Source organism: Mastigoproctus giganteus, chromosome 14, assembly GCF_048544385.1.
Source record: "Mastigoproctus giganteus isolate SK-2022 chromosome 14, ASM4854438v1, whole genome shotgun sequence".
In the NCBI taxonomy this organism is placed as follows: domain Eukaryota; kingdom Metazoa; phylum Arthropoda; class Arachnida; order Uropygi; family Thelyphonidae; genus Mastigoproctus; species Mastigoproctus giganteus.
Genome location: NC_143588.1, coordinates 12,170,629 through 12,198,562, shown reverse-complemented (window position 1 = coordinate 12,198,562; position 27,934 = coordinate 12,170,629). Strand labels below are relative to the sequence as shown.

The following is a 27,934-nucleotide window of genomic DNA, read 5'->3' as shown; positions in this document are numbered from 1 at the left end:
TTCGGGTCTCTAGTACTGCCTAGGGTTCGTACTTGTAGTATGGTACACTTTCTTTGGTCAACTGGTATTTCCTCGCTAGCTTCTGATGTATTATCCTCGCTACTTGGTCTTGTCTATGAGTGTACTCAGTCTGGGTGATCACCTAGCACCCTTCCGGTGATGTGTTGGATTGTTTCTGAGGCCAGGTGTCATCTGATATTCTAGGCTCCTTTGCGATGTATTTTCTTTAGTTTCTGGTGTTGATTACCTGTTCTTGGATGGCCAGCATGAATCCTTCAGTCTCGGGGAAGAGCGTCCTGCTTGTGAGCCATGCATTGGAACCAATGTTATCGATGTGATCTTGATGGAGGTCATTGTAGTGTCTACCACGGAGTGTCTTCTTTGCCCATCTTTCTAACTTCATTTCTTGTACCGTCTGGGTGGGAAGGGTTTCCTCACTTAGGTTGAGTGGGGTATACCACTTACCTATCTTCCTTATGGCCTGGTGGAGTGGTGCTGTGTTGTTCTCGAAGTAATCCTTCAGGTTAACTATCGCTGTTTTCTGTTGTTCTATCAGGTCCCTTCCTCCCTCTTTCCGCGGCATAGTTATTCTCTCCACTGCTGACTTCGGGTGGTGTTGGCAACTCTTTGTCATCGTTGTCCTTGTCTTTCGCACGATATCTTCTAGCTCAGTGTTAGTCCAATCTATGACCCCGAATGTGTATGTTAGTACTAGAGCTGCAGAGGTGTTTATGGCTTTAACTGTGTTTCCTCCATTCAATATTGCTTTCAGCAGGCTTCTGAGTCTGATGATAATTTTTCGGTCACACACTTCTTGATTTCCTTGTGCTCTAACTGCACAGCCTACATCATCCATAGATATTTGTAGGTCTCTCCTTCTGTCATAGCTTCTTTCTCTTTACCAGTCAGCAGCTGGTGGTTTCGGCCAACTAATTTTCCCTGGTGCAGTGTGTGGGTCTTGCATTTTTCTAGACCAAATTCCATCCTGATGTCCTTGCTGAATTTTTCGGTGAACCGGAGTAGTTGCTTCTCGGTTGCTGCGTAGAGCTTGATGTCATCCATGTACATCAGGTGGGTGAGGTTGTACAGGTTCTTTCTACCTTCTTTTAGGTTATATCCATACTTGCTGTTGTTGAGCATGGTGGATAGCAGTTTGAGTGCTAGACAGAACCATAGTGGGCTCAGAGCACCTCCCTGAAAGATTCCTCTTCTAATGGGGATTGGCCTGGTTGTGATGTTCTCGACCTTAATAGTACTATTCCATTTCGCCATTGTTGCTCTTAGGAAGTTTGTCACTATCGGATTGACCTTGTAGATCTTCAGGTTCTCTATTAGCCAGCTATGAGGTACGGAGTCGAAGGCCTTGCGGTAATCGATGTAGGCCGTGAATAGGTTGCGGTGCTTCTTGAAGGCTTGCTCCATACCTGCGGCATCTATGGTTAATTGCTCCTTGCATCCTTTCTGCTGTTCAGCCATTATGTTCTCACTCTCTAAGTGATCTGATATCTTCTTAGTTATGCAGTTGGTCAGGATCTTGTACATCATTTGGAGGCATGTGATTGGCCTGTATTTCGCCGGGTTTCTTGTATCTTCATCTTTAAGCTTCAGATATGTGACTCCTTCAATGAGCAACTTCGAGATTGTCTCCGGGTGCTTTATCATTCGAGTGAACTGCTCTGCTAGGTGCTTGTTTGTGCAGGTGAGCCTCTTGTACCAGTAGTTGTGGATATCAATTCCTGGGGTTCGCAATTGTGGGTGTTCCTGATCGACTGTTTTACTTCTTCTCGAATCTCCCACTCTCTTATCTCTTGTATGTCCTTCGTTTTCTTCTGTTCTACTTCTATCCAGGATGCTTTGCTGTTATGTCTTACTTCACTGCTCTAGATATTTCCCCAGAACTGTTCGATTGTCTTCTTCTCAGGTGGTCCGTTTCCTGCTTTCTCATCTTCACCCAGTTTCCTGTAGAAGGTTCTTTGGTCCTCATCGAAGATTCAGTTGTTTATTTTTCTCCGGGAGCTCTCTTTGTATCAGTGTAATCTCTTGCTGAGTGCTAGGAGGTTCTGCTTCAGTGTGTCTAAGTATTCTTCTATTCTCTGATTTCTAGTCTCGTGTGCTGTAGGCGCTGTCTCTCTTGAGGATGCTCTTCACCTTTCCAATCAATTTCTTACTTCTATTACCCTGTTGGTTCTGTGTCAGCTGACCTATTTTGACTCTTAATTCTTCTGTCTTCTGCTGAAGTCTTCTTTCCCAAGCTGACAGTTCCTTCTGTTTTCGGTTCTTCAGCTGCTGGTCTCTCGTTTCTTTTCCATTAATCCTAGTGGCTGCTATGGCAGCACAGTATACAGCTGTGTGGATAGCCTCCAGCGTTGCTCCATTGTTGTCAAGGTAATGTGGCATTATTTGCCGATTGAGGTAGTCTGTTACTCCACAGGATTTTATTTGGCCTCAGCTTAGTAATCACGTGGGTTCTTGTGGGGTCCATTCCTTCGAATTCTGTTAGGGCCTTCTTCCACTCATCTTCTATTCTGGATAGCATGGCTTTGTTTCTTTCCACTTCAGCTACTCTAGGTTGTATTTCTTCTTGCTGTTTCTCCTACAGTTCCATGGTATGCTGTTCCTCCTCTCGTTCCATATTGACCATATTCTTTATGCTTTGTAGCAGATCGCTGACATCTTGCTTGATTTTTTCCAAGAATGCAGGAGCTATTAGCATAATGATGCTCCTCTGTGCTCTGTTAATCGCTGTTCGGTGACCTGAATATCCGGGTATCGTTCTAACCACTTGGTATGTAGTTGCAATCTGTACATAGTCATATTGGTCTCTAGCCTGGTTATTTCATAGTATGCTCGCATGATGTATGTATTCATTTCAATGCTCCACTTCATGTGATTTTCTTCCTTCCTGGGTGGTCACTAGCACAGTTGCGTAGAAACACTTCAAGTTGGTGGGACTGGATGGTCTTGCCGTTCTCTTATGGTAGCCTTACAGGGGACAGCACCACTTGCTCGGGAGACTGTCTCCAACTTTTTTGAACTGACTCCTCTACCTAAGGCCTGAACACGGGTGACTTTATCCTGCGCCACACTCGGTGCAGTATGAATAATATTTATCTGCGACATCATCCATCTATGGAGGCGGACTTGTTTAGCTTCGGTTTATGTCCAGTGGTCTATTTTTTTATTTAGTTAGTTAGTTCTCACGAGTGACACCATATAATTAATAATAATAATAATAATTATTATTATTATTATTATTAGCCATATAGTGCAAGGAAGGCTGAGGCTTATGCTGCACCAGCCAAAAAAGAAAAAAATTCCTGAGTCACCATGAGAGAGAGAGAGAGAGAGAGAGTCAGAAGTAGAAAGGAATCACCAAGAAAGAGAAGAATGATGATATCCAGCTGAAGACCCTGGGTTTGCCAAGCTAAATATATTTCCAGTTTCCCTGACTGATCAGTATCTCATATGCACATTCTGCCTTTAGGGTTGCTGCTATCTTGCCTGATTCAAAAGTGAGGGCTCTGGCATTAAGTTGGGAAACTTAGAGATTTCTCTTCCCCCCCCCCCTCCATTTTAATTCCTTTTAGGACATTCATCCTGTTTTTCAAACTCTCATATATCCTTCCGAATGATGAGTTTGTGCCTAATTTCCTCATGCTCTTTGCACTGAATAAACGCAAAGAGATTTCTCTCTGCTGTGTAATGTCCAGTTCCAGTTGAGTCTGCAAACAGTACATTTCGTTAGACCGTATTTCATTAGAGAACCCCCTTCCTTCATTTCTCTCCCAAGCCACAGCATTCCTTCTACTTTGAGATACCAAAATTCAAAAATACATGTAACGTTAACAAGTTTATACTATATATATTTCTCTATACCACTACATTCGTATAGTTTTAAATTAGTGGTAGCCTTAACCAGAAATAAAATTAAAAAAATGCATGTTAACCTTCATGATTAGAACCTATGAGCCACTTATTTTCCAAAATTAAAACCCTTCAGTTCTACTACCATTCACTAAGCTGCTAATTATGTGATATGCTGAATCACCGATACAAAACCTCTGAAAATATCAAAGTCAAATATTTACATCAGTACTATGTAATAAAGTCAAGTAATTAAAACACATTTGTATTGTTATAAATTATAGTTTGTATGGCCTCATCTGATAATGATTACACTGCTACAAAACTCCTTAGAATCCTCCAGTTATCACCTATATCAATATTATAACAGAGGTGGCAAAATTCGAACATTTTTATCAATACAACACAACAGTAGATGTTGACTTTGGTTTTTTAAGCAATTACAAATACCAAGTAAAGAATAAACTTAATCAGAGAATCACAGATAATGACTACACTACTAATTTTAAATCAAAAGTTATTAAAAAATAATAATTTTTGAGCAATAAATAAAATTGTGCTTAAGAGCTCCCAACAAAGTTGTGCATCCAGTCCCATCAGCAGAATCCTCTTCAAGTTTAATTAATAATTAAATAAAGGTATTATACTTAAATATATTTTATAATTTTGTAACCTAGATGATAGCTATACTAGGGGGGCGATCCTCCAACGCATCACAGCCTAAAAAAATGTGCAACTTGTGAAATGTTTGCCGAACTCTCTGGAACAGAACATGATCTAGCCAAGGAGGATGTCTTTGTGTGTGTGCCAGTTGCAGAGAGTGTCTAGAAATTAGGCATCAACTCAGCGTTCTACTGGGCGTCTATGAGAGCTTGAGGTGTAGGGTGATGCCCTTGAAGAAATTAATATGAGGGGCCCATCAAGCTGCCCAACTCAAAGCCAGAGCTCACTCCTGGGCATCAGGCAACACAGCGGCAATCTCCAAGGCAGAATGCGCTGGTCCCAAAGGAACTAGTTATTGTTGGTGACTCTATTGTCAGGGAGACGGGGAATATATTGTGTAAAAAGGATAGATGGAACAGGACCAGGGTACGTCTGCCAGGGGCAAAAGTTGATGACGTTGTAAAGCATATATCATCTTTTAAGGGCACAAAAGGTGATATTTTTGTACCCGTTGGCACAAATGACATTAAGAGTAGGAGATCTGCAGATTTACTTAACAAGTACAGGTCAGTGTTACAAAAAAGTCGTGAGTTAGGGTTATATTTAAAAGTGTCTGCAATTCTGCACAGGCACGATAGGAGGGAGTACATGATGAGAGCCTTGTCAATCAATTCGGCCCTGGAGGGAATGTGCAAGGCTCAAGGGGTAGAATTTTTTTTCAGCGTGGTCTATGATTGTTAACAGGAGAGACTGCTTCTACAGGGATGGGATACACTTAAATAGAAAGGGTGCAAGAATATTGCTGGTGCTATCGAGGCAGTGTTAGGTGGGTCGGAAAACTGCTGGCTTGGGGGGATTCACAGACTAAAAGGTTAAAAGTAGCCGCAGACAGAGGTGAAGGTGATTCTTGCACAACTTCTATTAGAATAAGTAGCAACCTGGAGCGAGGGGTTTCAGGGACTGATGGCAGTCATCGTGAAACAGGTGGGTATATGGGTTGTGTCAGGGTAACTAGGAATAGGAATAGGTGCATGTATGCTTGCATGTATACCAATTGTAGAAGTATAGTAAATAAATTTGATGAATTCGAAGTGTTGGTCAAGATATCAAAGGCGGATATTGTTGGGATATCAGAGACATGGTGTCACTGATATTAGGAATGCAGAATTGGAATTTGGGGAGTACAGTGTGTACAGAAAGCATAGACAGGATAGGAAGGGAGGAGGTGTCATGCTGTTAATTGAGAAAAATATAAAATCAAAGAAATTCATCCAGTTGATATAGATGAACAGTGGACTGTTGAGTCACTTTAGTGTGACATAAGCACTGCGAAAGCAAAAATAAGAGTAGGAGTGTGTTATAGGCCTAATGACTTGAATGAGTACAATGAACAATTGTACAGAGAAATAGATTGGGCTAGTAAATCAGAATGTCTTATGGGGGATTTTAACTTCCCCAGATATTGATTGGAACTTGTGGGTTGGTCACTCACACACTAGTAAGACTTTTGTGGATTTATTGGATGGTTGTTTTCTGCAGCAGCATATTCGAGAGGCAACCAGAGAGGGTAATACTCTTGATCTGGTTATCAGCAGTGATCATTCGTGTATTGAAAATTTGCAGATAAAGGAACCACTAGGTGGCAGTGATCACAATGTACTGATGTGGGATTTACTTAAAGATATAATTACCATCAGGGGTAAAGGAAAGGGTTTTTGCTTCCATAAAGGTGAGTACAGTGGTCTCAGATGGTTTTTAAATTCTGTACAGTGGGATCAACTGACGATGTTACCAACAGTAAATTCTAAGTTGGAAGCACTCAAGGAATTAATTGTGGAAGCTACTAAAAGTTTCATACCTATTAAGAAATATTGTTCAAGGTTTAGGCCTAAATGGTTATCAAATGAACTAATCAGACTCGTGACAGAGAAGAAAAATGCATGGGATGCATATAAATTATCAAGCGTCTCAGAAGCCTATGGCAGATATAAGCTAGTCTGTAATCAGGTGACAAAGGAGGTTAGGCAGGCGAAGGCAGATTACGAGAAATCTTTGGCAAAGGATGCTAAGAAAAACAGCAAGGATTTCTTTACTTATATAAACTCTAAAAGGAAGGGGATGAATCTGATTGGTCCACTTGATATCGATGGTTCGAGTGTTGATGATCCTGCTCAGATAGCAAACAAACTTAATGAGTATTTTGCATTTACATTCACACATGAGTAGTTATTAAGGTTTGAAAATGGCAGAAGGTTATCAAATTGTAGCAGGGTGCTTAATGATTCTGTAATAACTGAGAGCAAATTGGAGGAGAAATTGTTGAAGTTAAACTTAAGAAAGGCACCTGGGATGGATGGGATCTATCCAGTTATATTAAAGAAGGTAGCAAAGCAACTAAGCAAACCCTTAGCCCTAATTATGAGAGCATCCTTGGACTCAGGGTAGGTCCCAACGGACTGGAGATGTGCAAATGTATCCCCAATTCACGAAGGGGTATTGAAGGGTGACACGATTAATTATAGACCAGTTAGTTTAACTTCTGTTCCGGGTAAAATAATGGAGTCACTGATTAAAGATGCATTGCAGTATCATCTAGACAAGACTGCAGCAATAATTCAGATACAGCATGGGTTTGTTAAGGGAAAGTCTTGTCTGATAAATTTGATCGTATATTATGATGTGGTTACGAAGAAACTGGATGCAAAAAATAATTTTGATATCATATATTTGGATTTCAGGAAAGTTTTTGACACTGTTGTGCATGGAAAACTCAGAAGACTATTGTACAAATTGGAGCAGAATGGTATTAAGGGTAAGTTGCTACAATGGATAAAAGGATGGTTGAGTGGGAGAAGACAGAGGATGGTAATTAATGGGTGCTTCTCTTCGTGGACTAATGTTATTAGTGGAGTCCCACAGGGTTCGGTGTTGGGTCCTCCGTTGTTTTGTATATTTATGAATGATATTGATGAAGGTATATCAGGCTTAGTGTCGAAGTTTGCAGATGATACAAAGGTTGGCAGGGTTGTTAATGACAGTAATGGCAGTGTGCTACTGCAACAGGATCTAGAAAATTTGGGCAAATGGGCTAAGAATTCTGATGGGATCCTTCCACTTGTTCAGATTACGAACCTAAGGGGGCATAAATTCAAATTAAGAATAGACAGATGTAGAATAGATGTGCTGAAATTTGCCTTTATCCAGTGGGTGGTTAATTGCTGGAACAAACGTCCATCTGTTGTGGAAATTGATAGGTTAAATAAATTTAAGGATGAACTGGACGGACAGGCATTTGGAGGGAATGGTGTGATTTTTTTTTTTTTTGGGTGATGCTGCATAAGCTCATACGCTTGCTTTCTTGCATCACATGCCACTACTACTATTAACAGTTTTTCTGTTTTTTGTGCAATTACTTCAAAGCTGATAGGCCTGTTTGATTATTCCTTCATAAAACTCTCTCTCTCTCTCTCTCTCTCTCTCTCTCTCTCTCTCTCTCTCTCTCTCTCTCTCTCTCTCTCTCTCTCTCTCTCTCACACACACACACACACACACACACACACACACACACACTCTCACTCTCTCTCTCTCTCTCTCTCTCTCTCTCTCTCTCTCTGATTTTTCCACTTGGAGCTGGATAGTTTTCCTTGGCGAACCTGCGATAGAAGTTTTTCATTCGAGGGAGGCCTCTTACCTGTTTAATGTTCTTTAGAAGCATAAAATGTAATTCAGCCTTGTTGTTTTTTTTAATGTTTTTATTCTGTCTCTTGTAATTTGATAATTTCATACAGGCTTTTTGTTTCTGAATTCTTTCTCAAACACAGTTATAAGTTTATAAAAAGTTTGCCCTACCTTAGCTCTTCTTTATAGCTTGCAAAACCTTTCAATTTCTGGAGAGAGAGAGAAAAACAAATCTTCGTCTGTACCTGGAAAACATTCCATTTTATCCAACAGCATATTGCATTTAAACTTTTGTTCTTTAATTAGATTATCTGGTTCCACAAAAACAGGCCTGCTAAAAAATTTCTTCATTGCATTTTTTTTATAAATTCTAGTTTGGAATTCTTGAATTACCACACATAACCTATAATTAAACTATATGGAAATAGTAATTGCAGTAGTAACCGTGGCATGTGATGCAAGAAAGCAAGTGTATGAGTTTATGTAGCATCAGCCAAAAAAAAAAAAAAAAAAAAAAAAATTCACGCAAACATTCCCTCTAAATGTTTGTCCGGTTCCTCCTTAAATTTATTGAACCTATCAACTTCCACAATGACAGATGGAAGTTTGTTCCAGCAATTAACCACCCGCTGGCTGTAGAAGTGCAAATTTCTGCACATCTATTCTACAGCTGTCTTTCCCCAATTTGAATTTATGCCCCCTTAGGTTTGTAATCTGAACAAGTGGAAGAATCCCATCAGAATTCAGCGTGCTCAACCCATTCAAGGCCTTATACACCTCAATCAGATCACCTTGCAGGTGCCTAGTCTCCAGCTGCTGCAATTTGCAGAACTTAAGCCTCCTTTGGTAAGAGGATCCCTTCATTCCCCTCACCAATCTTGTTGCCCTTCTCTGTACACGCTCAAGCAAATCTACATCCTTCCTAAAATGAGGCCTCCAGACCTGTACACTTGTACTCAAGGCATTTCTTGACCATTGCCTTATACAGAGGGACAATCTCCTCCTTTTCCCTGCTAGCAAAATTCCTGTATATCATTGACAAAACTCCATGAAAAAAAAAAATCCTAAAACTATCAATTTTCCACTGTGGGCTATTAGTTAATACAAGAGGAGTATCTATTTCTATTCTAATTACCTACCTAATTTTTCCTCCGGTTAGTTAAGCTGCGATCCTGTTAATTATACACATTTCTGCCATTAGCCTTTGTCTGTTCTCAACAATGGTTTTTGTTTTAATTTCTTTGTTCATTTTTGTTTCATTGTTCAAGTCAAAGTCAATGCAGCAAGGCATCATATGTTTAAGAGTATAAATAATCTATATAATATTGGTGTACATACACCATAGAAAACTCTTAAATGACAAAACTATGTTTGTAGTGTGAAAGGGCATCATTTTATCTGTATCGTCATATTGTGCTCATCCTTCACGACGGGTTGCCATGTATTGCACTACCTCGAATAAGTAACGCTTCACTAAAAGAGAAGACTATTGTAACTTATTCTCAGTGGGCACCACCACCACCCAGACGGCACCGTTTCAAGGCTTGTTGGCCCTTCATTGGTGGGTGGGCAGGTATCCTGGTATTGCAGACATGGCAATCCAGTTGTGAAGATAATCACACAATATGAGAGATGCCAAAAGGTGTGCATAATAATGTTTAAATCAAAGTCGATGCAGCAAGGCATCATATGTTTAAGAGTATAAATAATCTATATAATATTGGTGTACATACACCAACTCGTTGTGAAGGATGAGCACAATATGAGATACAGATAAAATGATGCCCTTTCCCACTACAAATGTAGTTTTTTCATTTAAGATTTTCTATGGTGTAAATGAGTGAATTCAGGCTGTTTGTTAGGACAAGTAACACTGACATAATAGGACTTAGGGAAATGTGGTGCCATCTGGATAGAGGGGATGATGAGTTTCAGGTATGGTATAGTATGTTATAATGTATTTATGTTTCATTTTGATTTGATTTAAGAATTCTTGGTGCAAGAGCTACTGCAGCTAAAATGCGCCTGTAAGATTTTATATATAAATTATTTTATATAATTTCCAAGAGAAACAGAGAATGACTATAGCTTGCTCTAGAGATAATATTTAGTTTTATATTTGATTATAGTAATTTTTTTTCTTGAGGAACTGAAAAACATCTGCTATATTTTTTCTATCTTCCAGTATGGTTTTGAGAGTGAGGGAGTGATGTTTGTTTATCTCTTTTAAGGATCTGCAAAAGCTGGACAAGTAATCAGTACATGTTCTACTGTTTGTTGTGTGTGACAGATAGGGCATGGGGGGGGGATCCTCTCCTCGCAAAAGATAAGAATGACTGAAATACGTATGTCCTATCCTTAACCTAGCAAGTATCACTTCATCACGTCTATTTTTCTGAATGCTGGATTTCCATAGTTGGAGTAATCTTATCTGATGCAATTTGTTAGTGGTAAGTACTTGCCATTGCTGCTGCCAGTGATGTATCCCACTGTGATCAATAACGTGTTTGTAGTCCGAGAAAGGGATATATTCTGATGCAGAAATATTGTTGTTGGCTTCTTTGGCAGCTCTGTCTGCTTGCTTGTTACCATGTATTCCGACATGACGTGGGATCCAGCAAAATCTAATGTTACGACGTTGTTCAAGGAGTTTTGATATTCTATATTGAATCTGCTGTTGTAGTGGATGTTTGTTAGAACTGATATTTTGTATTGCCATCATGGAACTACAGGAGTCCATAAAAATTATGCTGTTTTGAAAACTTTAATGGTCGATTTCGTTTAGTACTAACATAATGGCTTGCAGTTCTGCAGTATAAATGCTACAGTCTTTTGGGAGTTTTTGGACCAATGCAATGTCAGAAAAGTAAACTGCTGCTCCCACATGAGAATCAGTTTTGGATCCATCTGTATATAGAAAGCAATGATCTAACAATTGTGCCTTATAAGCAGCATGCAGCTGTTGATGGTTTATATGAGAAAGGGTTTGTTTGCCCCAAATGTGGAAGGAGAAGTCGCATAAAGGTTGTCTGATTATCCATGGTGGAGTAGACTGCTTCGTCAGTGGAATTATGTTATCTAGGTTAAGCTCTCTACTGAGAAGAAGGTTTTTTAATCTCACATTCGCAGGTTTATTGATTCTTTGTTGTTGCTGATAATGTTGTTCCCATTCAGAAGCAAAAAGAGTTTTCTGTAGAGGGTGGTCTGGTAAGGATTTTATTTTAGCTGCATAAGAGAGTAATTGATTTTGTCTTCTGATTTGCAGAGGAGGTTCTTGAGCTTCGGAGTACAGGCTCTGCATGGGTGAGGTGCAGAAAGCTCCAAGGGCTAAACGGAGTGCACAGTGATGTACCGGGTTGAGCCATCTCAGGGCACTAGGTCTTGCCAAGTCATAGACTTGGGCACCATAGTCTAGCTTAGACCGAATGAGAAGGCAATATAAACGTAGTAGGATTGTCCTGTCTGCTCCCCAGGATATAGCGGATAGGACCTTCAAGATGTTCATTTTCTTCAAACAGTGGACTCTTTATGTGATTGATATGCTCTAGGAAAGTCAGTTTTTTTGTCAAAAACTAATCTTAAGAAACGGACACTATTTTTAACTGGGATGATCTGTTCTTTTAGCCTGAGTTCTGGGTCAGGATGGCGATTCCTTTTTCTGCAGAAATGTATACGTGCAGTCTTTTGTACCGATATTCTATATCCATTTCTTTCTGTCCATTTTATGACTCTGTTAATGGCTACTTGCCATTGCCGTTCTATTGTCCTCATATGCTGCGCTTGATAAGAAATTCTGAAATCATCAGCATAAACAGTTGTAAAGATATTGTTTGGGATTTGTTCTATTATTGTGCTGAAGTGGACTGCAAAAAGTGTGGCACTAAGTACAGATCCTTGAGGGACCCCTTCTTCTTGATAAAATATATTGGAAAGTGTATTGTTCATTCGAAGTTGGAAGGTCTGATTCTTAAGGAAATTGTGTATGTAGAGGGGTAGATGGCCTCTAAGGCCAAGTTGATGTAACCTTTTAAGTATACCATATCGCCACGTGTTATCACATGCCTTTTGGATATCAAAATTAACCATGACTTGGTGTTGTTTCCTGAGAAAAGCATTTCTTACTTGATTTTCCAGTTGTATAAGTACATCCAAGGTACAGCGATTTTTTTTTTTTTTTTCTAAAGTCAAATTGTTCTGAGTTGAGAAGATCATTATTTTCTAGATATCATGTTAGTCTATTGTTGACCATTTTCTCTAAGATCTTGCCTAAGGCAGCTAGTCAAAGCTATGGGATAATAGTTCTGTGAGTCTGATAGATCTTTTCCCTGTTTTGGGAGAGCTAGTATTATTGTGTGGTGCCATTTGTTTGGGAAAGAATTTTCAAGGTATATTTTGTTGTATAGATCTAACAGGGCTAATTGGGACTGTTCATCTAGTTGTTGTATCATTGCATAATGGATTTCATCAGGACCGACTGTGCTGTGTGCTTTGCCTGTAGCAGAGTTTGTTTTAGTTCTGCTACTGTGAGTGGCAAGTTGTATTGTTCACACTGATTGCTAGAAAGGTTTAGTTTTATTTTTTCGCCCTCTTTCTTGTACGTTTTGAAAGCAGTGGGGTATGCACAATTAGCAGATGTATTCGAAAAATTTTCACCAAGCACATTGACTATATCTAAGGTATTTGTAACCAACTATCCCTTCCAATTTAGCAATGGAGAGGGGTTTAATTGAGAATGGTTTGTCATCCTTCTGATCTTTTTCCAGATAAGTGTAGCTGGTGTGGAAATAGTTATAGTGGATGCAAATTTCATCCAAGCAGCTTTTATGCTTATTTTTTGCACTTTCCTGACTTTAGCTCTGGCTTTCTTGAATTGTATCAGATTGTCTGTTGTTGGATTTTTGCGAAAAAGTTCCAGGCTCTATTTCTCTCTTTTTTAGCTTCCCAGCGCTGTTTGTTCCACCATGGTTTTGGATATATTCTAATGTTGGAAGATGTTTTAGGTATTGCCTTTTCTGCAGCTTGAAGCATACTATCAGTAACATAGGCTACTGATATTTGTACTGATTCTCATTTAATAATGTTGCAGTCTAACTTGGCTAGTAACCTGATTGTTTCCCAATCTGCATCATATATTTTCCATCTGGGGTGCCTACTGGCTTGGAATAATGTATTTAGGAAGGATACGACTTGAACAGTTCAGCTTCTGAGAACTGTCTTGCCAAGATGTGAGTGCAATCAGTAGTATGGTGCTGAAGGTCTGATGTATCAAATATATTTGAAATATACTAAAATATATGTGGTAACTGAAATGGCAGTGTGCAGTGAGTTACATTTTATTTTATTTTAAAATTTTTTTAGATATGTATTATACAGTATGATGAAACAGTTTCAAATTTTAACTCATCTAAATTATATATAATCTGAAAAGATACAGCTAAAGCTTCAAGGGTTTTTCTGGTTAGCTGCTCCTGGTGCAAAGTAATGCTTTCAGCTGGAAAAAAAAAATGCATTGGTACCCAAAAACTGTAGTTGTATTGCACATGTAACATCTATATATTTAATACGGAAGCCGTATTCTTTACTCCGTCAGTGTGAATGTTAGGCTTAACTGATTGGGCTGGAAGTGGTCTCAAATTGAAGCTATTTCTTCCTAGATGTGCACAAAGTTGTTAAAATTCAAAAATTCCAAATAGCTTTATTTTATGGGACGGGTCAGTTTTGTAGTTCAAATGAGAATAGTTCAACGTTCACTTCATAGATGGAGCCACTGGAAGATGTTAACTGTTAAATAGTTGTCTAAGTTGATAAGACATTTTTTCCTGATTAACAATTTTCACGTTCTCACAATTATGTCCTTTGTTCCGGAAAAAAAAAAATAATAAAATAAAATAATAATAATAATTCTCTACTAGCACTGATACCTTAAAATTATTATTATTATTAGCCATATGGTACAAGAAAGCCTATATAGACGAGGCTTATGCTGCACCAGCCAAAAAAAAATTCCCGAGTTACCCCCCTGTGTGTGTGTGTGTGTGTGTGTGTGTGTGTGTGTGTGTGTGTGTGTGTGTGTGTGTGTGTGTGTGTGTGAGAGAGAGAGAGAGAGAGAGAGAGAGAGAGAGAGAGAGAGAGAGAGAGAGAGAGAGAGAGAGAGAGAGAGAGAGAGAGAGAGAGAAGTAGAAAGGCATCACCAAGAAAAAGATGAATGATGATATCCAGCTCAGGACCCTGGGTTTGCCAAGTCCATACTCACCAGATGTGAGCCCCCGGGGTTAAAGAAAGAACTAATCATTAGGATTCCATTGCACTGCTCGCTCACTATATGTCCCCACGTTGCGCACACAAGCTCATAACTCATTGCCATTTGTTACGTTTAAAACATATTTGAAATGAAATTGAATTAGATCCTAATCTAATAGTTCATGACAGTGTGATTCCGTTTGTTTTTGGCTATAACCTTACTTATGTAAATGCCGTTTCGTTGCGTGCTATTCTTGCCTCAAAAAATGACGAGTGTTAAAGAATCAGTTTATAAATTTTACAAATGATGCCTTGTGATTAATTATAATATGGGCGTTAACACAATTATATCTGAGGATACCAAAGAACTTTTGCGATATCCAACCGAATTCTTGGACAGCCTTAGTTTAAGTGGTTTACTACCCAACATTTTAGAGTTGAAGGTAGGAGCAATTGTTATTTTACTGCAGAATATGGCAATTACAGAAGGATTGATCAGTGTTACGAGGCTTACAGTCAAAGTTATGCCTCAGAATTGTTTGTTCCAATAACCAACCAACCTCAGAATTGTTTGGAAATAAAAATAATAACAGGAGAATCTAAAGGAAATTGGGTACTCTTATTGCATGTAGATTTGACCTCATCTGATTTGACTTTACCATTCTCATTTAAGAGATGGCAGTTTCCTATTCAGCTAACTATAAATAAAAGTCAAGGGCAAACGTTTGATAGAGTTGGAATTTCGCTTACTAACCTTGTATTTAGTCACGGCCAATTGTATGTAGCATTGTATCAGGTCGGATCATTCCAGCATGTTAAGATAAGGTTCCAGCATGTTAAGATAATGTTAAGAGAAGAGCACAAGAATACAAAAAAATGTCATTTTCAAAGAAGTATTATATAGAGACTGCTACATTTTAAGAAGTTGGGTTGCAACATGATTGTCACAGTATGTTTTTACACTTCCACATCGACTTTTCCCAGAAAATTGAGGAAGTGTAAGTGAAGAACAGAGGGAGAATTTTCATCAGAACATTATAGACATGGAGATGAGTGGAGGTGATCAGTTTTTAAAATGAAAGGTGAGTTTTTAGTGGACTTTTTACTATTCTGCCCCTTTTAGTAGTATTTTTAAGATGTATTTGAAAACTGCAAAATTTTCACAATGGGTACTGTTAGTTTGTTTTATTATATATCATTTCTTATAAAAATACTGGAAAATAAAATCTGCAGATTTCATTTTCCAGTACTTTTATAAGAAAAAATTTGGATACTTTTGGGAAGGCAGCTAAAGATTTCTTGAATATAAATTGGTATTATAGGTGATGGCATTAAATCAGATTGGTTTTGAGTACTTGTAAAAATATTAATTATTTTATATAGAATTCTTTAAAATGAGCTCATCATTCTTTCAGATTCCTTCTGTTATGTATCCACTGCAGTTGGTCTTGTTTAAAACATATAGCTTTGGATACTTTAGGAAATCTGGCAAACCAAGTAGGTTTGAGTTTAATTTGTCATATTTTAATGTTTTAATTTTTAACTTGAAGTTTTTATGAATACAGTTGGAAAATGTTAGAACTACCATCATATTCATTGTCATTTTTACTTTTTAACAGAATTTGTATTAATACTGTGAAAAACCTGCTTTTTTTAATTAAGCTGATTTTTTTTTTTTTTTTTTGTGCTCTTTTTTTTTTTTTTTTTTTTTTTTGCTTTTTTGTGCTACTATAATTCTTTGTAATTATCCCTTTTCATAGTGGTGGAAAACTTTGATTAGAGAAGAAAAAAAAGAAAAAAAAAGGTGAACCATTTTCTTAAAAAGCACAACTTGAGGCAAACTAGAAACACTGTATTTAGCTTGGGCTACTTACAGACAATCTCTTAAATCACTTCAAAGAGCGACTAGAGGGGAAACTGAATTAATTAAACACATGCACACTGTCATAGCCAATTATCACACTAGAATTGTGATAATTGGCCATAACAGTGTCAGATTATTAGATATTCCAGGGTATTTGGCATTTATTTAAAAATACTTTTGAAATCTAAATAACCCAAATTTTTTGGTGTCCTTTTTCTACTTGTTATTTATTTTATATTTCATCAGCTAATTATTTTATCCACTAAAATAATAAAAATATATAATACTGTATGGTAGATTAATTTATTTGTTAAATTATCTGTACAAAGAGCTTCAAAATTATAAACCGATGCTATTTGAGCTTATGAAATTATATAAAGTTGGGACAGTTGTCTTGTTAATGCAGTGGGTCTGTTTGCTCTCTGCAGATTAAACTTTGCCGTCACAGTGCATTACCCTGGATTGCACTACTTTCATAGAAATGGCATTGCAAAAAAGTAACTTTCATTCACTTATAAGAAACTATGTATTCTTTTAAGATGGTTTAAATCGATGTATTCTTTTAAGTCTTTGTTTAAATTTATGTATTCTTTTAATCTTGGTTTAAATAAATTACTTTATCCTTTTGACAGTGCCATTTCATTGAAAGTATTGCACTACCAGGCAAGTCATTGTGAAGGCTGTTGTTGTTGTTTTTAGGAGCATTAGCAACTAAGGCCATATTGCTCCGGGGATAGGCAGCGGTCATTCCCTGACCTTTCCGCATCCTCCGTATTTGGGGGGCACGGGCTCGAACCCCGGTCTAATCAAGAAGCGTGTGCTATGCACTGCTGCTCCTGCCCACCTGGCTACGGAGGCGTCCATTGTGAAGGCAAAGTTTGTTCTGCTCCTCTGAGTGTTAATGAATTAGCTGGACAGTTTTGATTCCTGCTCGCTGCAGAAACACCTGAAAGGAAAAGACAGTCCTCCCAACTTCATATATTTGGACTTTAATCCAAGTATATGAAGATTATTGGAAGAATACACTATATAGTTAAAAAGGCCTATGCGCTCCGGATTCATACTAGTAAAATAAAATTACGGCTTTCTCAGAGCGAATTGTAACAGGTTTAATAAATATACATAGAAACATACAAAGCTTTCAGTTGGTTAGACAACCTTCTTCAGTTGAAACAAAAACATAAAATGACAGTTAGAATGGAGGCGTGTACTGCCAATCTGGTATGTGAAGCGCATGGCTAATTGTTTGAGGTTGAAGCCTGTGGCTGTGACGTATGTGGACGTGGCCAGCGCTTGTCAATGGACAGGACTATTGCTTCGGTGATAGGGTGGACTTGACAACCACTGTTCCTGTTCATTGAGGTATTGGAGCATTTGATGTTTAACGATTCCAACCAGGCGCGGCGCAGATAATGGCAGGACTTGTCCACAATCACGACATCGTGGTGTGGGTCAATGTCGTGGTGGGTTGCCCAGACGTGCTCAGCAATAGCTGAGTGCTCCACATCCGCCAAACGGATCGCCCTCTTGTGTTCGGAAAGGCGTTTTTTGAGCCGCCTTCCGGTTTCCCCGAAGTAGCAGCTAGTGCAGTCACGGCAAGAGATGCGGTAGACTAACCCGCTCTGCAGTAGGGTGGGGACAGGTGTTTTTACGTTGGAAATGAGGGATCGTAGTTTTCTGCCTAGGAGTTGGAGGCACTTTATCCCATGTGATTTTAAGCTCCTACAGACCTGTTGTGATAGGTTTGGGTAGTATGGGATAAAGGCGCTCATGGTTGAGTCACCACTTTGGATGTTTCTGTTGGTCGCTACGTGGTCGCGTGCCTGTAGGTCACACCTGTCAAGGGTATTGATGGGATAGCCACACCTCGCAAGGTCCGCTTTGACTCTAGCGATCTCTGTGCGCCTCTCACTTACAGAGCTAGAGTGTGTCCAAGCACGAGTCAACAAGGATCGCGCAGTGGCAAGAAGATGACTACGTGCGTGTGCTGACCGGAAGTTGGTAAATTGGCCAGCACACATAGGTTTACGATAGACTGTCGTCTTCAAGGATGTGCCCTCGCGCCCGACAAGGGTGTCTAGGTATGGTATGGTGTTGTTCGACTCTAGCTCGATCGTGAATTTTATGAAAGGTGACAGAGAGTTGAGGTGGGCTAAGATTCGTTGACCTGAATCTCTGGGGATAACTACGAACACATCGTCCACATAGCGACACCAAAAGGCAATGGGATCTGGTACGTTTGTAAATGCACGACCCTCTAACTCCTCCATCGTGTGTTTGCTGTGACCGAACTAACTGGGGAACCCATGGCTGCACCGTGCACTTGCTGGTAAACGGAGTCGTTAAACATGATAGCACCACCGGTTAAGCACAGTCTGAGGGCGGTGGAGATATCGTCTGGTGTCAGTTTGGTTCGGCTGCCAAGGGTTTCATCACATCCCATCAATACCCTTGACGGGTGTGACCTACAGGCACGTGACCACGTAGCGACCAACAGAAACATCCAAAGTGGTGACTCAACCACGAGCGCCTTTATCCCATACTACCCAAACCTACCACAACAGATCTGTAGGATCTTAAAATCACATGGGATAAAGTGCCTCCAACTCCCAGGCAGAAAACTACGATCCCTCATTTCCAACGTAAAAACACCTGTCCCCACCCTACTGCAGAGCGGGTTAGTCTACCGCATCTCTTGCCGTGACTGCACTAGCTGCTACTTCGGGGAAACCGGAAGGCGGCTCGAAAAACGCCTTTCCGAACACAAGAGGGCGATCTGTTTGGCGGATGTGGAGCACTCAGCTATTGCTGAGCACGTCTGGGCAACCCACCACGACATTGACCCACACCACGATGTCGTGATTGTGGACAAGTCCCGCCATTATCTGCGCCGCGCCTGGTTGGAATCGTTAAACATCAAATGCTCCAATACCTCAATGAACAGGAACAGTGGTTGTCAAGTCCACCCTATCACCGAAGCAATAGTCCTGTCCATTGACAAGCGCTGGCCACGTCCACATACGTCACAGCCACAGGCTTCAACCTCAAACAATTAGCCATGCGCTTCACGTACCAGATTGGCAGTACACGCCTCCATTCTAACTGTCATTTTATGTTTTTGTTTCAACTGAAGAAGGTTGTCTAACCAACCGAAAGCTTTGTATGTTTCTATGTATATTTATTAAACCTGTTACAATTTGCTCTGAGAAAGCCGTAATTTTATTTTACTAGAATACACTATGCCTACCTAAAAAGAGTTTCTTGGGCACCTCCCATTATGGGGGACACTGAAGAAACTTTCAATTTTTCTGTCACTAACCTTCAGTGAGTATCCTCTGTCACTAATCTTCAATGAGCAGAGGATTTCATGACCTTAAAGTAAACTTTCCTAATGCCATAAATATCATTATACACCGCAACATTGTAGGTTTTGAAATTTCCATTTTTAATTTTCCCCCTTGAATGGCAGTGTCACATTATCATAGAATATACTTCCCAGCATTCAAAGGGTGAAGTTGAAAAAAAAAAAAAAAAAACCTACATCATCCAGAATTGCCAAGAATGTTATTTTACATTCTTAGATTCTGGATTATTGGTATGTATGAGGGTGGTTCAATAAAGAATTGCCATCACCTACTTCCACATATCGTAGAGTCTATATTTTATGTGTAGCATCATACATATCTCTGTACTAAAGGTGTAAAATTTCAGCTGTGTCTTAATTTGTTTTTCTCTTACAGAGCTGAGCGTGTGACGAAGTCGCATCATGGACAAAGTTGAAGCCAGAGCTGTAATCCGGTATCTGTTCTTGAAGGGCAAATCGCCTAAAGAAATCTGCAAGGAGATGACTGCTGTATATAAGGATGAATCCCCACCCTATGATATTGTGCAGTCGGATATTGATGACAGCATGATCAGAAAAGTGGAGTCATTAATCATGGAAGATCGCCGGATATCTGTGCGTGAATTATCCCAGGAGGTGAAGATTAGTGTGGGCTCTGTTGAAACAGTCATGAAGGACTGTTTCAACATGAGATCAAAACTGGCTATATTAATTGTGCAATGCATCCAGGTGTCTCAAATTCTCTAAGGTGCTTTAAGTACCATAAATATGGACACCTACAAATGGCCTGTCATGGAGCCCTTGTGTGTGCTTGATATCCTGCAAAGGACCATGAAACTACATCGTGTTCAACCACAAAACCCACCTGTATTAATTGCCAAGGAGAGCCCTCTGCTTACTCACAAGCAGAGTTCTCTCCTTAGAAATGGTAATAGTGAGTAAGCACTGCTTACTCACTATTACCATTTCCACTTGCAATCTGCCAAACCCCATGTATGTTTTCATACCAGTGGTGGAAAAAAGAAAAAGAAATTCAAAGGCTTAAAGGCAGAACTGAACATATCATATCAGAAGGCAAAAAAAAAGCAGCGAAACCTTTAAACCAACAAACCTATGTACATTCGGAAGGTGGCAGGCCAAACAGAAATGACAATCCCACAAAAAGATTCATTCACCCCAATCACCTGTTAAGCTGAAAGAAACCTGCACAGAACAATCATTCACCTGCCACTCCGTTATTTCCCATTTCATTACTTCATACAGCAATAAAAAATAAGAAAAATGTCCCCCCCCCCATTTTTCTTACTGTTGAATACACCATGAATTTTGAAACTAATAGAATAAGCTTATCTGTGAAAAGATCTAAACGTCTCAAACACTTCCTAGTTCATTTCACAAATATACGTGGTCTCAGTTCTAATTTCAACTAACCATTTCCACTTGCAATCTGCCAAACCCCATGTACGTTTTCTGACAGAATCTCAGTTATTGGTTAATTCAACTACTGCTCATCTCCATTGCCCTCATTGTGTCAAATTCATCTGTTGTCACTACCGTTCTCCCTATCCCACTAATCACTTGGAGCTCTTTGACTTCCTCTCTTTTCAACTTCTTTCTCCAGTCCAACTTTCCTAACAGTGAGGTAATTTTCCTCGGTGATTTTAATGTTCACAACTCCAGCTGGCTTCCGTTTTCTAGTCACACCGACCCAGCAGGTCGAGTTGCTGAGGCTTTTGCAATTACTAATGACCTTGCACAGATTGTTAATTTACCTACAAGAATACCGGACAATCCTAATCATACAGCCAAATACGCTTGATCTTTTTCTCACAAACAACCCTTCTAAGTACACGGTCAAAGTGAGAGGTCCTTTAGGCACTTCAGATCACAACTTGGTGATCGTCTCTTCTCCAATGGAACCTTTATCTCATGGGTATTCCCAACCTCGTGTTGTTTGGCATTACAAGAATGCAAAATGGGATGACCTGCGAGATTTCTTTTCCTTGGTTGGATTACTGTTTCAAAACTAATGACATCAATATTTGCTAAGATCTTATCAGTGAAATTATTCTTTTAGGTATGAAATCCTTTATTCCACACTCCACCTTAAAAATCTTTTCCTTTATCTAAACTTTGGTTATCCAATAAATGTGCTAAGGGTTTTCAAGAGAAGAATGTTACATATCTTAATTGGCTTGTTTTCAATTCTTCAGTTTCATTTTCTGCCTTCACCAAAGCTCGCAACAATAAGTGTTGAAACAAATTTGGGAAGCAGTTATTAATCAGTCTGAACCACATTTTGAACAGGTTAAGAGGAGAAAACTTGCTTCTTGCCCTAGGTAGCCGAGCATTCTGGTCTCTTGCCAAAGCTATAGGCAACAACTTTTGCCCATCTCTGCTCCCACCTCTGTCAAGGCGCCTCCATATGCAAGTGGAAAGGAGCAGCAGCAGTGCATAGTACACGCTTCTTGATTAGACCGGGGTTCAAGCCTGTCACCACCAAATATGGAGGATGCGGAAAGTTCAGGGAATGACCACCGCATATCCCCGGAGCAATATGGCCTTAGTTGCTAATGCTCCTAAAAACCAAATAACAAACAAACAAACCTCTGTCAAAACCAGAGGGTTCTATTATCACTTCAGCCAAGGATAAAGCTGACCTGCTAGCATCCCATTTTTCTTCCAACTCATGTATTAATGATCTTGGTAAAACACCTCCCACCATTCCCAACACACTCCATTCAATGCCTCCTGTGGTCTTCGTCAAAAGGATGTCAGAAGGAATTTGACGAACCTTGATGCTAAGAAAACTCTCCAGGTCCTGATGGTATTTCTCCATTTTTTCTCAAAACCTGTGCTCCTGAACTTACTCCTGTTCTTTGCCATCTTTTTTCACTTTCTTATTCAAAGGTAGTTTTTCTTCTGCTTTGAAATTTGCCCATATCCAGCCAGTTCCTAAAAAGGGTGACAAATCCCTCTCATTGCAATTACTTTCTAAGGTAATGGAGAAATCAATTAACCACCAACTCTTACACGATCTAGAAATCTTCTGTCTGATCAGTGATCACCAGTATGGTAGCCAGTATAGAAGCTAATTCAAAAGACTTCTGCCAGTGTTGATCCATTGGTGATATTCTGGCTTACGTTACCATTTATTGACAAATTCAATGGAAAAGTTTGATGAAATACAAGCAATTGCTTTTGACATCTCGAATGCTTTCAATCGTGTTTGGCCTAAAGGTCTTCTAAACACGCTTCCATCTTATGGTTCGCCAACTGTTTTTTTGTAATTGGTTATCTATTTTTATCTCTGATCGCTCACTGAGGGTGATGGTAGATGGCTGTCTGTCTTCTGACTTCTCCACTAATGCTGGTGTCCCCGAAGGTTCGGTTCTTTCCCCCACTCTTTTCCTCTTGTATATTAATGACCTTCTTCCATCTGTAGAGCAGAGGTAGCAAGATTATACACTAGCTGATCCAAGTGAAAGAAAGCTCCAGGTCCTGGTGGTATTTCTCCACTTGTTCTCAAAACCTGTGCTCCTGAACTTACTCGTGTTCTTTGCCACCTTTTTCACTTTCTTATTCCAAAGGTGTTTTTCCTTCTGCTTGGAAATTTGCTCATATCCAGCCAGTTCCTAAAAAGAGTTAAAAATCCCTCCCATCCAATTATCGTTCCATTGCAATTACTTCTACTCTTTCTAAAGTAATGGAGAAATCAATTAACCGCCAACTCTGGTAATATTCTGGCTTATGTTACCCATTTATGGACCAATTCAATGGAACGGTTCGGTGAAACACAAGCAGTTGCTCTTGACATCTCAAAGGCTTTTGATCGTGTTTGGCATAAAGGTCTTTTAAACAAGCTTCCATCTTTTGTTTTGCCAACTGGTTTTTAGTAATTGGTTATCCAGTTTTCTCTGTGATCGCTCACTGAGGGTGATGGTAGATGGCTGTCTATCTTCTAACTTGTCGACTAATGCCTGTGTCACCCAAGGTTCAGTTCTTTCCTCCACTCTTTTCCTCTTGTATATTAATGACCTTCTGCCATCGACTGGAAATCCTATCCATAGTTTTGCCGATGTTAGCACATTGCATTCCACTTTCCAATTTGAGAAACCTTACCCTGCTCAATTAGCTTCAACTTCTCGAATATCCGCTACCAATTCCTTAAATGCTGATCTCCAGGCAATTCTCCAGTAGGGCAAAGACAACTTAATTGATTTCAATCCTTCTAAAACTCAGTCTTGTTTTATATCTCGCAAAAAGGATTCTTCTGCTCCTATGCTTATCTTTAGTGACACTCCGATTTCTAGGCAAAATGATTATATCTCTTTTGGGGATTACCCTGACTTCTAATCTCTCTTGGCAGAAGCACATTACAAATATTGCTTCCTCTGCATCTAAAAAACTTGGTTTTCTCTTTCGTCCTCGGCTTTCAAAAAAAAAAAAAAAAAAAAAAAAATCACACCATTCCCTCCAGTTCCTCCTTAAATGTATTCACCCTATCAACTTCCACAACGACAGATGGATGTTTGTTCCATCCCTCCTATCGCTATCAAGTCTGGGCAGAATTGCAGACACTTTCAATTTCAACCCTAACTCACGGCTTATTTTCAGCATTGTCTTGTACTTGTTAAGTAATTCTGCCGATCTCCTTCTCTTAATATCATTAGTGCCAATGTGTACAACAATATCACTCTTTGTGCCCTTAAAGGATGATATCTGCCTACAATGTCATCAACCTTTGCTCCTGGAAGACATACCCTGGTTCTGTTCCGTCTATCCTTTTTGCATAATATGTTCCCCCGTTTCCCTGACAATAGAGTCACCTACAACAACTATTTCTTTTGGGACCAGCGCATTCTGCCTTGGAGGTTGTCGCTGTGTTGTGTGATGTTCAAGTGCCAGCTCTGGCATTGATGTTGTAGCTGAGAGCTTGATGGGACCCTCAATTTAAATCCTTTGAGGGCATCCACTCTGTCCTTCAAACTCTCATATAAGCCCACAACAATGCTGAGTTGGCTCCTGATTTCCTCGCACAAACACAAAGACATTCCCCTAGTTAAAAAAGTACAATTCAATTGACAATGAAATTTAATAAGATTAATAAATTTTACTGATTAATTGATACTACTATACTCACTATCTAGTTTTCCATTATACCTTACGCTAGCACACGTATCGTATAACAATGGGGCAAGTTACGAACGGTTAATCTACGGACACCAGGTATTATTTACTTTCCAAATTGTGCTGTCTAAATTCAAAATAAACCACGGAGCTTGACTAGGACTAAGTGACTTATAGAAAATAATTTAATCTAACAATTAAGTCAATAAAGCGGCTAAGTATAATTAAAAACTGTGTTTGCGGGAGCTGCAAAACCTGTCCACACGTGGATTTGATACCCTTACTGATACTAAGTAATAACCTACAAAATCTCTATCTAAATTCAGTTTAAACTAAAGTATTGTTACTAGGAATATAAAGCAACTCTAAAAAATAAATTAATATGCCAATTTAAATCAATAAAAAAGCAAAAACTTCTCTCTATTTGCTGCAGCCGTAAAAACCTTTCCTGTTCACATGTACTCTCGCACCCACTCTCTGATGTTGTGGAAGTGAGTAGTTTGAATAAATTCAGTGTAGAGCTGAATAGACTGTTGGACGTGATGAATATCTGAAATGGGAAGTTTTGTTTATTTATTTGTTTGTTTATGAAAAAAAAATTTTTTTTTTTGGTTGAAATGAGTGCAAAATATTTTAAATGAAGATCGTGGAGGGGTTAAAGTTGTCGAAAGACAATTCTTATGAAATTTGCCCACAGTTCAAACAATTGTGTTATCCAGTTAATGGCCATGGATGACACTTGGAGTCGTTACTGATTCAGAAGTTGAACAACAGTCCACATGGTGTGGCATTGTTTAAAGATATGCTAATCACAAGAAATTTTGGATGCTATTGAGGTGAAGACATCAGAGCAGGAGTGAAAAAGTTATATGCACTGATTACTTAAAAAAAAAAAAAAAATAGTAAATTCATTATGGATATTATTCTTTATTGCTAATGAAATTTTATGAGCAATTCAGGGCGAAATGTCATGAGAACCTCATCCCTGCAGTTTCTTTCTACCTATTGTGTGTGTTTACCCAGGTATAAGGCTTGTGATATCTTAGAGACAGTCAGTGATTTAGACTATAAATTGATAACACATCAACCAACGCAGATATGGTTCCTATGGATTACTACCTGTTTGAGAGGAGGGGGGGAGGAAAAACTTTTAAAAGGCTGCAACAGCATTACCAATGGCATATGATGCAAGAAAGCTATCTTATACAGTATCAACAAAAAAAAAAAGCAAATTCCCATTTCACCTATCCATTCACCATAGGAAGAATTCGTCCAATTCTTCCTTGATTTTATTTAAGCTACCAACTTCAATAACGGCAGATGAAAGCTTGTTCCAGCAAGCAATCAATCATTCGCTGGCTAAAGGCAATTTTTTCCCACTCAAGTGTGTAATCTAAGCAAGAGAAAGAATCCCATCGGCATTGGGCTTGCTCAAACCATTCAAAGCCTTGTACACCTCAAGCAGATCAACTTGCAGTACCTAGTCTCAAGACACTGTAATTTGTAGAACTTAAACCTTTCTTAGTAAGAGCACTCCTTTGTTCTATTCACCAATCTCGTTGCTCAACATCCTTCCTGAAATGAGGCCTCCAAATCTGTATGCAATACCCAAAGTGTGTTCTGGCCATTGCCTTATACAAAAAGATGATCGCCTCCTTATCATTGCTTGCAAAGTTCCTGAATATCATTGACGAGGCCCCATGAGCTGTTCCTGCAGCAGATCTCCACTGCTCTGAAAATTTCACATCTGACTGAACAATTAACCCCCAGGTAATTGTTCATTCTCCACTACCCTGAGTGTAGTACCATACAGTTGTTGCATTGCTCTAAGGTTACTGCTACTCATATGTAGTATTTTGCATCTGTCAATGTTCTTTTGCCACTTCTCAGCCCATCATTTCTAGATTTACAGCAGTGTACTGTCAGTAATGTCATTAACAACCTTCCAACCTTTGTATCATTTGCAAACTTGGACATTAAGCATGATGTACCTTCATCAATATCACTGATAAATATAAAAAACAACAATTGGGCTAACACTGAACCCTGGAGGACTTTACTAATACCATTAGTCCTTGAAGAGCAGTGCCTATTGATTACCACTCTGTGTCTTCCACCCCACTCAACCATTACTTTATCCATAGAAACAGCTTGGCCTTATTGTCATACTGCTCCAATTTGTACAGCAGTCTTTTATGCGCAACAGTAGCAAAGGCATTTCCTGAAATGCAAGTATCTGATATAAATTATTTTTTGCATCCAGTTCCTTTGTGACCACATCGTAGTATACAATCAAGTTGGTCGGACAAGATTTCCCCTTAACAAACTCATTCCGTGTCACAACTCTAGTTGCAGTCTTGTCTAGATGATCCCTCATTCCTTCTTTAACCAGGCTCCATTATTTCCTCCAGAACGGTAGTTAAACTAACAGATCTGTAATTACTTGGTCCTCCTTTGTGAATTGGGGTTGCATTTGCACATCTCCAGTCTGTGGGGACCTCCCCCTGAATCCAAGGATGCTCTCATAAATATAGCTAAGGGTTTGCTTACTTCCTTTGCTGCTTCTCTTAATATATCTGAACAGATCCCATCCACCACAGGTGCCTTCCTTATGTTTCAATTTAATTCACAAAGAAATTCAATTTATTCAGCAATTTCTCCTCCACTTTCCTCTCATTTATTACCAAATCATTTAGCTCCCTGTTATAGTGTGATAAACATCTGGCCTCCACTTCTCTAAGGAATTCCTCATGTTTGAATGTAGATGCAAATTCCTCATTCAGTTTGTCAGCTACCTGAGCAGGATCATCAACAGTTAAACCATAAGTATCAAATGGACCAATGTGATTCATCCCTTTTCTTCTAGAGTTTACATAAGTAAAGAAGTCTTCTCTGTTTTACATTGTATCCTTTCCCAAAGATTTTTCGTAATCTGCCCTCACTTCCTTTGTGGCTTCATTACAGACTAGCCTGATAAGTAATATGCATCCCATGAATTTTTCTTCTCTGCCATGACTCTCATTAATCCATCTGACATCCATTTGTGCATTAACTTTGAACAGTATTTTTTTTTGGTATGAAAAGCCTAGTAGCTTTCAAGATTAATTCCTTGAATGCTACAGTGAGACCAACATCGGTTAGTCTGATTGTAT

The 27,934-nt window shown here is 39.2% G+C and overlaps 1 protein-coding gene across 1 annotated transcript in view; it reads left to right on the top strand.

Moving 5' to 3' along the window:
* Bap170 (Brahma associated protein 170kD) overlaps nucleotides 1-27,934 on the top strand; it is a 557,627-nt gene that overhangs the window by 241,817 nt on the left and 287,876 nt on the right. The window contains exon 9 of the mRNA XM_090388941.1: nucleotides 15,861-15,942. Within this exon, the coding sequence (XP_090245067.1) occupies nucleotides 15,861-15,942 (82 nt within the window). The remainder of the gene's footprint in view (nucleotides 1-15,860; nucleotides 15,943-27,934) is intronic.